Source organism: Solanum pennellii, chromosome 12 (assembly GCF_001406875.1).
Source record: "Solanum pennellii chromosome 12, SPENNV200".
Lineage (NCBI taxonomy): Eukaryota > Viridiplantae > Streptophyta > Magnoliopsida > Solanales > Solanaceae > Solanum > Solanum pennellii.
Genome location: NC_028648.1, coordinates 64,767,780 through 64,779,484, shown reverse-complemented (window position 1 = coordinate 64,779,484; position 11,705 = coordinate 64,767,780). Strand labels below are relative to the sequence as shown.

The 11,705-nt window shown below is 37.6% G+C and overlaps 1 protein-coding gene across 1 annotated transcript in view; it reads right to left on the bottom strand.

The window, feature by feature from the left end:
- The window catches only part of LOC107006483, a 33,096-nt gene extending 25,294 nt beyond the window's left edge, over nucleotides 1-7,802 (bottom strand). The window contains exons 1-2 of the mRNA XM_015205030.1: nucleotides 7,118-7,802; nucleotides 6,820-7,022 (exon numbers count right to left, since the gene is read on the bottom strand). Of these exons, the coding sequence (XP_015060516.1) occupies nucleotides 6,820-7,022; nucleotides 7,118-7,802 (888 nt within the window). The remainder of the gene's footprint in view (nucleotides 1-6,819; nucleotides 7,023-7,117) is intronic.
- Nucleotides 7,803-11,705: the final 3,903 nt, after the last annotated feature.

Here is an 11,705-nt window from a genome sequence, read left to right as displayed (position 1 = left end):
GTCCGTCCTGCTGCTCCGTCACAGAGTTCAGAGACTCAATTTCCTTGAAGAGTCTGTGACGGTCCGTCGTGCCCACGACGGTCCGTCCTGCCATTCCGTTACGAAGTTCAGAGAGTCGATTTCAGTACCCAAATTTCAGAATTCTAAGTGTTTTGGAACGAGACTCCCTCGACGGTCCGTCGTGCCCATGACGGTCCGTCGTGGGTTCCGTCATCTCAGCCAGTTTTTCCAGAAATAAAATCTGCAGCTCTAAACGACTAAACAGGTCGTTACATCTCCACTTACCAATCACATGCGTGCACCTTTAACTATCTAGTGTCATCCTTGTATAGCCATAATAATAATTTTATAACAATACAATAAAATAAGGACCACACATTACAACCAGTAAGTAACTTCAACAACCATGTATTCTTACCCCTAAATCTAGCATAAACTTCTAATTATCATTCCCCAATAGTCACCATTAGTTATTAAATACCCACACAAAAACTTATTCCAAAATCATCCAATTCAAAAGACATAGCAAATAGATATTGTCCTTTAGCCTCTTAGAACTCAAAATTTTAGTTATAATCAATTATTTTGTATATATTCAACAATATACATAATACGACGTCTTAATGTATTAATCAAATCCAACATTACGTTATTCACGAAAACCCAGTAAGTCTAGTTTGAAGAAGAAAAAAAGACACCATTTTGTCAACCACTTATATTCTATGCATCCCTCCAATATTCAGTCATTAATTGTATATAATTAACCCTTTACTTTTTTCCAATCATGACGTCATACTATCCACTACTCTTTCTCTACTATAACAAAAAGAAACAATCTAATATGTACTACAACTATATGCAACCCAATCTGCCCATATAAAAAATATAATAACAATAAATTTTACATCCACACAATTTATCAAATTTAAATGTACATATAAAGGAAAAGCTCAAAGTAATCCCCTCTTTAGGTTAAGACTCAAAGTGATCCTTGAGATTTCACATGGAGCACTAATAGTCCCTCATGTTTGCAATATTGTGCACTTTTGATCTTATCCTAAATTTTTTTTCCTATTTTTTAACATTAATTTTGTCCAAAATTTTATATAAGGAATGTCCAATCGTCTTTTTATATATTTAATAGAAATAATAACTCTATCTGAGAAAAGGTGATAAGAAAAATACCTTGTTATGTTCACTAGAAATATTACTGCAGCTAAACTAAGAACACCTTAACATATGACTTTGCAAGAAAATAAAAAATCATAGTATTGCGCGTGAAATTATCGTAATAAACCTCTCGACTTTACCTGTAATACGATTTCTACTAAACAAAACAAAGTATTTTTCTTCTCACATTCTTTGATATGGAGTTGTTATTTCTACTAAATATATAAAATGACGATTGAACATCCCATCCATAGGTTATGGATCAATCAATGCAAAAAAATAGGTAAAATTTTGAAAGAGGACCAAAAGTGCACCAATATTGCAAACATGAGGGACTACTAGTGCTCCATGTGAAAACTCAAGGATCACTTTGAACCTTAACCTAAAGAAGAGGGACTATTTTGATCCTTTCCTCGTACATATACGTCTTTTACCTGGAAAATTATGTCGTCCCTTTAGGTTGTGCTAAATGTGAAGGTTTTCCTGCTTAGGTTTATAATTATCTAGGGTAAATAATACAAACTAATAATTAAATATGTCACAACCCGAAATGGGTGTGATGACACTCGTATTATCCCACCAAGATAAGTCAGCCCAAAACCCAATCACCTAATTAATTGTGGAAATAAAACAAAGGTTCAATAATAATTCAACTTAATTCAATTCCCAAAACCTGGTTGTCACGTGTACAAGCCTCTAAAGTATTACAAATGAATCAAAGAAAGATACAAGTCTCATATGACATTGTTCCTAGAGTAGAACAAGATCATAAATAGGAGTAAGAAGGTCCGTCGAGATGACAAAGAACTACCTCACAAATTTCCATAAGAAGCCTCAGACAAGAAGAAGAGAAAATATCACAAAGGTCAAGGCTAATAACCTACAAAAAATTGTAGAAGTAAGGGGTGAGTACCAAACCACACGGTACTCAGCATGTAAACCTCTAAACCTAAGCTAAAGGGATAAATACGGGTACTTCTTACACCCCAACCTAACCTTCATAATACAACCTGCATAAAACCAGCCCAACTTAACAATTCACCATTTACAAGCACATATCTCATTAACAACGTTCTAACAATCACATATTCTCAGCAAAAAGCTCAATATTTATCAATTACACCCTCCACAAAAAGGCACTCACAATATCAACAAAACACAAGATCGAGTTCATCAAATAGAGATAACCAAATATCAAATACTTTTCAATCACCAATAAAATACATAATCATAAAGAATGAAGTATGTCATGGAATGCAATGCAATATGACATCATGAAATGATATGCCTCCAAATACCAAGTACTCTCTCAACCGTATATACATGATACTCCTCAGAAATACATCAAGAGTTCATGACCCATGGGGGGACTCGCGAGGTCCATATACCGATGATCTTCACATGTCTGTGCGGACGATCTCAACGCACTATCATAAATCAAACACATTTCGCACGGACGATCTCCACGTGCTCAAATTGTAATCATAACTTCCCCATCGCACGGACGATCTCCACGTGCCCAAATAATCTTAACTCGATCTCAACACGGTCGATCTCCATGTGTTAGACCTTTACTCATACCCAATCTCATGTCAATGCATGTGCACAATATGATATCAATTAATGGGGATGATGCAATATTTCAATAAATCAAATGTCTCTATGACATATAATCATCTCAATTATCACAGTTATACGGGTGCAACAAAGATGAAGTCAATAATATATCAACTAATACCCATATGCTTTGAGATTCTCGGATTACAATCCTCATTCTATCGGAATAAAACCTTGCCTTTATAACACCCGGTACTCGTACCATTCTCAACCCATAAAACACAAACAATCAATCACATTGCCTTTTATTATCCTTTGTCATCATTAGAATTAATAAAGGTGGACAAGTCAATCCTTTACCAAGTCTTATTACTCCCGAACACATACATAAGAAAAATACACGAATTTCATACACTTAACAAGGGCTTAGAAGTCCACTTGCCTCAATCTATCGTACAATCACTCCTGGACTTTAACCTTCCCCTTTTGTTGAACTTCCAACTCAAATTAATCTATTCCAATAAATGACCATAATAAGATTCCAAAACTCACAACACTCATATTACTATTTGTCTATCTTAAGACCCAAGACTCACTCAAATCTTTAATCAAGTTACTAAATTTTGATGCCAAAATAATATTTCAATTATCATATTTTCCAAGTTTCAAGTCTAAGATTAGGTCTTAATTCCTCCAATATCATAATCTAATGATATTCATATAGTACCACATACCTAATATTTAATTACATATATCAATATTATCAAGACTTAAATTATAATAACAATAATAACAATAATAATTAAAAAAACTTAATAAACACTTACAGAGAATNCATAGTAGGTAAAGTGTGGGTGCCAGTCGCGGCCCGTTTTGGGTCGTGACAATATGTGTGTGTGAGTGTGTGTGTGTGTGTATATATATATATATATATATATATATATATATATAGGGAGAGAGAGAGAGAGAGAGAGAGAGAAGTGCTAAATGGCCAGAAAAATGTGGCCAAAATTTGGCCAGAATAGTGAAAAAGACTATTATAACCTTTCCTCCTAAATAAAATTAACTTTTTGATATTTTCAAAATAGTATGAGTATTAATTATTTTGAAAAGATTAATTTTCTCGGTCCCATGCTTTATTACTTCTTCAATTCTTTTTCTTTTTGTCATTTCACTTCTCCTTCTTGACTTTTTCTTTTTTTTACTTTTCTTATAAAAAATTAGAATATGGTGAAAGTAAATAATTATATTTAAGCACTTAAATTGATTAAATTCATCCCGTGAATGAAACTATAAAAATATTTATTTTATGTTTATCATATATAAAGTGTTTTGAGTTTTGCTTGACTTTTACTGAAATATTTTTAAAATAAACTTACAAAATTATTTAAATATGTATTTTAAATTTATTTGAAGCAACTTCATAAACTTATTTAGTTAGAACTCATATTAATAATAATAAATAACTAATAGTTCACATATTACCAAGTCAGCATAATATAAGGGTGCTATCAAATATTCAATATGATTGTTGTTAAATAGGATCGACACTGATGAATATATTATTTTCATTATATTGTGATATTTGCATCTAAAGTGTTTCGAGTTTTGATTGTCGTTATTAATATAGTTTTATATTATATGTTAAAATATTCAAATAAATAGCCTAAATTTATTTAAACATAATAATTTATAAAATTATATACTTTTCATATTAATAACAAATATGAGTAATGATCTACAAGTTATCAAATTGATATAATATAGTACGGATACAAGACTATTGTCACTGACCCAAAATTGGGCGTGATGACACTCGTCTTATCCCACCAAGACAAGTAAGCCTAACCCAATAATTTTGATAAATTGCAGAAATAAAACCAAAGTCTGATAACGATTACTAATACGGAAACAATTCAACTTAATTCAATTCCCAAAACCTGGTAGTCACGTGCACAAGCCTCTAATGTAAATACTGGAATTAAAATAAAAATACGAGTCTAACATAAATTTATCTTTCAAGTAAAAACAAAGTCATAAACTGGGTAGGAAAGTTCGCTGAGATGACAAGTACCTACCTCACAATCCTCCACAAGATGCCTCGGAAACGAAGAGAATGAAAAGTATCACGAAAATCCGAGATCGTAACCTATAAAAATTTGTAGAAGCAAGGGGTGAGTACCAAACCACGCGGTACCCAACAAGCAAACTTCTAAACACAAGTTAAGGGAACAAAATATGAGTGCTCATTACACCCTATCTGAACCTCCACACTACAAACAGCTCACAGTTTACCGAACACACAACTCAATAACCACACTCTATTAATTTACATATTTTCAATAACAACTCAATATTCAACAGTCACAATTTTCACAGAGAAACACTAACAAGATCAGCAAAACACGTATTCAAGTTCATCAATTATAAAAATGTGTAATGCCATGAGATGCAATGTCAAGTATAGTGATGCATGTCTTCCCTAACGACACACACCCGCTCTCTCTCAATTTGGGACCCATGGGGGACATATCTGTCCATGCATCTGTCACGGCACACGAAAAAACCCTCGATAATAGTAACCATCGCGGTGCATGATACGTTCCTCAAAATATAATATCCATCGTGGCGCGCAATACGCCCTCGAAATGGTACATCCTCTTATCACATAACTCTTATCACAACCATGTTTCAAATAAAGTGTGAATTACATACTAAAATAAAAATGAGGAGATAACCATTTTGATAACAAAGCACAATTTGCAACAAGGAATACAACACCAACAAATAAGCAACAAGTGTCCAAATCATTATCAACACCACACAAGGAAATACACGAATTTCATACGCTTAACAAGAGTTTAGAAATCCATTTGCCTTAGCCAATCGAATAATCACTCTATGACTTGAGTCTTTCCTTTCCGTTGAGCTTCCGAATTGATGCAACCTATTCAAGTATATATTCACAATAAGGTTTCGAAACTAACAACACCCACATTATTATGTGTTTAACCTTGACCTAAAAATTCACCCAACTTTATAATCAAGTTTGTAATTATTGACGTCAATTAATATTTCAAGTATCATATTCAAATGGTATTTATATGATACTATAAATTTAATATTTAATTACCTAGCCCATGTACCAAAACTTAACTCAGAATGTGATAATAATAATAATTTTAATCCAAATTACCGATTACTCATGGAAGGAGCACAACCTCCGTTCCCAACAGTTCACTCATACCCCTTGAATACACTCTCCAAATACTTATTTTCCATCCACACATGTACAACAATCATTACACATTGAAATACTCTAAAAAACTCAACTAGTTTCAATAATTTTTTTCAGGGTTCCACACAACAATTAATAACCTAAGAATATATAATAATACCAATAGCCACAACACTATTTTTTTTCTTTGTATCATATTTTCCCAAACCCTTCAGAAAGATGCACAACATCACAAATCACCCCTGTAACCCCCACTTTATTAGCACTATCACTATACTAATTATATTTAATAATAATAAAATAATGGTGCTTCCAGTAGTCCCAAAATCCCACGAATGACACACTAAACCATAATAAAACATTAACTACTCCGCTAAATCAAATTCTCAATTCATACAAAAATTCCATTTGACATAGAGTCAATACGACAAAACAATTGCAATAATTGCTCTATTAATTGTTACCTGGAGATCGAATTTTTTCCCTTTCCTCTCTTGTGCGTTGCTCAGGTAAGGTTTTTGCCTGTCCTTATTTCCTAAATTAATTGTTTATTAAACTGACCAAAATCGCTAACTTATTTGTTTATACATGACCCTAATAGTATAAGATCTTAAAAAACTGATCACTTTAGCTTACTAACTATCTATTAATTCTATTATCTACAATTACTCATAAATAAATTAACTCAAGTTATACGAATAATTTAAATTTTACAAAAATAACCTCACGGGTCATTAAATTATCCACCACTAAAAATCATGTTCGTCCTCGAACATAAAGTAAAAGAAAGTACTTGAAGCTTCAAAAAGTTGAGGATATCTGGCATGCATGTCAGACTCAGTCTCCCAAGTTGCCTCTCCCACTGATTGGTGCTCCCATTGCACCTTCACTGAAGCAATCTCTTTGGTCCTAAGCTTTCGAACCTGCCTATCCAGAATAGCTATAGGCTCCTCCTCAAATGTCAAGTCTGGACCCAACTCCACAGAGTCAAGTGAAAGCACATGAGATTCATCCGAAATATACTTCCGAAGCATAGAGACATGGAAAACAGGATGAACTGCCGACAAATTAGGTGGCAAGGACAACTTATAGGCACCTCTCCCACTCGGCTCAAATTTTCAAAACGTCCAATGAACCTAGAGCTAAACTTGCCTTTCTTTCCAAACCTTATCACACCCTTCATGGGTGATACTCGGAGCCAAACATGAACACCTTCCATAAACACTAAGGCTCTAAATCTCCGGTCTGTATAACTCTTCTGTCGACTCTGAGGTATCAACAGTCTATACTGAATCATAAGAACTTGCTCCATAGCATCTCTAAGCAAATCTGTATCCAAAGAGTCCATCTCCACCGAATCGAACCAACCAATCAGACATCTACACCTTCTGCCATACAACGCCTCAAATGGGGCCATCTGGATATTAGAGTGATAACTGTTATTGTAGGCAAACTCTGCAAAGGGTAAATGTAGATCCCATGTAGCACCAAAATTGATCACACACTCTCGAAGCATATCTTCGAATACCTGAATGGTCCGCTCAGATTGACCATCTGTCTGAGGGTGAAATGCCATACTCATATATAACTGAGTACCCAGACCACGTTGTAATGCCTTCCAGAAGTGAGAAGTAAATAGTGAACCTCGATCTGATATGATAGAAATAGGAACTCCATGTAGTCGCACAATCTGACTGATATATAGCTCGACTAACTTTTCTGCCGTATACTTCACCCGAACCGGAATGAAATGGGCAGACTTGGTCAGCCTATCAACGACAACCCAAATAGAGCCATAACAACCCACTGTGGTAGGCAAACCCACAATAAAATCCATAGTAATCCGCTCCCACTTTCAAGTAGGAATAGGCATCCTCTTAGATACACCCCCAGGCCGCTGGTGCTCACACTTGACCTGCTGGCAAGTCAAACACCTCGAAACAAAGTCTGTAATATCTCTCTTCATCCCACACCACAAGTAATGCTGACTCAGATCATGATATATCTTCGCCGCTCCAGAATGGATGGAATACCAAGAACAATGGGCCTCCTCAAGAATTAATCTAATTCAATCGCCTGTCTTGGGCATACAAATCCTGCCTCCGATCCTCATGACACCATTAGAATCAAGGACAGCCTCCTTAGATTCCCCTCTCAATACTTTGTCTCGAATGAGACATAACTTTTCATCATTAAACTGGTGTGCACGGATCTGCTCGACTAAAAAAGACCGAGCCCCAATAAAAGCAATCATCCAATCACTCTCCTCTAAAATCTGCAATCAGACAAGACCGTTAGCTAACATCTGAACATCTCTAGCCAATGGTCTCTCCTCAATACTAAGAGATCCAAGACTCCCCATGCTAGGAATCTTCCTACTCAAAGCATCAGCCAAAACATTGGCCTTCCCCGGATGATACAAAATGGTCACATCATAGTCCTTTAGCAACTCAAGCCATCTCCGCTGCCTCAAGTTCAAGTCTCTCTGACTAAAGATATACTGAAGACTCCGATGATCAGTGATGATCGCACCATGCACTCCATACAAATAATGACGCCATAACTTAAGTACTACCAAAGCTGCCAACTCCAAATCATGAGTAGGGTAGTTCTTCTCATGGGATTTAACCAGCTGAGAAGCATAAGCAATCACTTTCCCCTTCTGCATCAACACTCCACCCAGTCCAACTCTTGAAGCATCACAATACACAGTAAAGTCTACACCCTCATCAGGTAAAGTCAACACAGGAGCAGAAGTCAACAAAGTCTTGAGCTTTTGAAAGCTCTCCTCACACTCATCAGACAACTGAAAACCCACATCATGTTGAGTCAATCTAGTCAATGGATTTGCAATAGTAGAGAAACTCTGAACAAGTCGTCGATAATGTCATGCCAATCCTACAAAACTCCTAATCTCAGTAGGTGAAGTAGGTCGCGTCTAGCCTCTAACTGTCTCAGCCTGTGCCAGATCTACTCTAATACCCTCCTTGGACACTACATGTCCTAAGAATGCCAAAGAAGTAAGCCAGAACTCACACTTTGAGAACTTGACATACAACTTCTCTTCTCTCAACCTCCGAAGTACAATCCTCAAGTATCGGAAATGGTCCTCCTAAGTCTTGGAGTAAACCAAGATGTCATCAATGAAAACAACCACAAAAGAATCAAGGTATGGTCGAAACACCCCATTCATCAACTCCATGAATACTACAGGGGCATTAGTCAATCCGAATGACATCACTAGGAACTCATAATGCCCATACCGGGTTCAAAAAGCCGTCTTAGGGATATCTAATGCCCTAATCTTCAAATGATGATACCCAGACCTCAAATCAATCTTAAAGAACAATGATGCTCCCTGTAACTGATCAAATGAGTCATCAATACGCGGAAGAGGATACTTATTATTCACTGTTACCTTGTTCAACTGTCTGTAATCAGTACACATCCTCATAGTCCCATCCTTCTTCTTCACAAACAATACAGGGGCACCCCAAGGTGATACACTAGGGCGAATAAAACCCTTACTCAATAAATCCTGCAACTGATACTTCAATCCTTTCAACTCTACTGGGGCCATACGATATGGAGGGATAAAAATAGGCTTAGTGCCTGGCTCCAAATCAATAGCAAAACCGATATCCCTATCGGGAGGAACACTTGGAAGATCAGAAGGAAATATATCGAGAAAATCTTGAACCACGGGACCAGAGTCCATGGGAGGTGGTTCAACACTAGTATCCTAAATAAAAGCTAAGTAAGACAAATACCCCCTCTCCACCAATCTCAGAACACGAATAAAAGAGATGATCTTGCTAGAATAAGAACCACTAGCAGTCTTCCACTCAACCCTCGGAACACCAGGCATTGCTAAAGTCACAGTCTTAGCATTACAATCAAGGACAACAAGATAAGGAGAAAGCCAATCCATACCCAAAATAACATCAAAGTCTACCATCCCCAGAATGATTAGTCTACCCAAGTGTCATACCCAGCCAAAGAAACAAGACAGGATCGATAAACTCGATCCACCATAAAGGGCTTACCTACGGGTGTAGAAACACGAATAGGTACAGTCATGCTATCACATATCATATCAAATTCAGCAGCAAAATACGTAGACACATAAGAGAATGTAGAACCTGGATCAAATAACACAGGCGCAGGTCGACGGCATACTGGGATGATACCTATAATAACAGCATCAGAGGTCTCCGCTTCAGGTCTCCCTGGGAAAGCATTGTAGTGGAATCCTTGTCCACCTCCAGCCTGGGTGGTACCTCTACCCCCAATCTGCTTAGCTGCAACACCACTACTAGAAACTCTATCACCTCTACCTGATTGAACTTTGCTACGACCTCTACCCTGTGGTGCTGGTGGTCTAGTCTGCAATGAAAGATAAGGTCGAGGCCCACCACGACCCCTTTGAGCAGTACACTGCCGCATTAGGTGATCAGGATCTCCACAAGTAAAACAAAGTCTCTGACCTGGAAACTACTGTGGGGACCCTGAAAACCCACTACAATTGCCTCGCCCAGTAGGTCGCTGCTGTGAACCGTACGAGCCCTGACCCGGGCTATAAGAACCCCTAGATGTCTTGCCACTCTCAAATGTCGGAATAGATGCATGAATAGGTGCCCGCTGCTGAAAATAACCACTCACTAACTGTGATCCCCTACCTCCAGATGAGGCACCATGAAACTGACCTAATGTACGGCCCCTTTTAGGGTCCCCAAACTCCTCTCTCTCCATCAATTCCGCCTCTTTGGCGGCGCTCAAAATGGACTGGAAAGAAGCCCCCTCTCCAGATGCCCGAAACACGACTGAGCTGATAGAGAAAGTCAATCCCCTCACAAATCTGCGGATACTCTCTGTCTCATCTGGAATAATGGCCAACGCATGCCTAGACAACTGGCAAAAACGTGCCTCATACTCTGTAACCGATAAACCATCCTGTCTCAGACTCTCAAACCTCAAGCGACTCTCCTCTCTCACGCTCCAAGGGATAACACGATCATAGAATGCACTAGCAAACTGCTCCCAAGTCACTGGAGGAGATCCAATTGGCAAACCCCCCAAATAAGTCCTCCACCACTCTCTCGCTGGTCCACGAAGATGGAGTGTAGCATATCGAACCCAATGTGACTCAGCTAATCCAACCACCTCTAGCAACTCTCGGCATGTAGTCAGAAACTCATGAGCGTCCTCACTCTTCCCACCCTGAAATTGAGGTGGGTCCATCTTTCAAAATCTCTCATACCTACGCTTCTCATCCTCTGTCAGAACAACCACCGATGCAACTTGACCCCTGTCACGACCCAAAACGGGTCGCGAGTGGCACCCACACTTACCCTACTATGTGAGCGAACCAACCAATCTAAACCTCAACATTTTAACCATAATAAACAGAAATATTAATGCGGAAGACCTAAAAATCATTAATGAAGATCGATTAATAACTTCTAAAATTTAACAATCGTTATCCCCAAAATCTGGAAGTCATCATCACAAGAACATCTATCCTCAAATTACTAATCTAAGAGTATCTAAGAATCTAAAATAAGTAAAAAGCTAGTCCATGCCGAACTTCAAGGCATCAAGACATGAAGAGGAAGATCCAGTCCAAGCTAGAAGCAATAGCTCACCCTGAAATCTGGCTTGATGAAGACTGGCTAGAGTTGCGGTTGAGTTGAAGACGATGGCACGTTTGCTGCACTCCACAAATAACAAAGAAAAACAA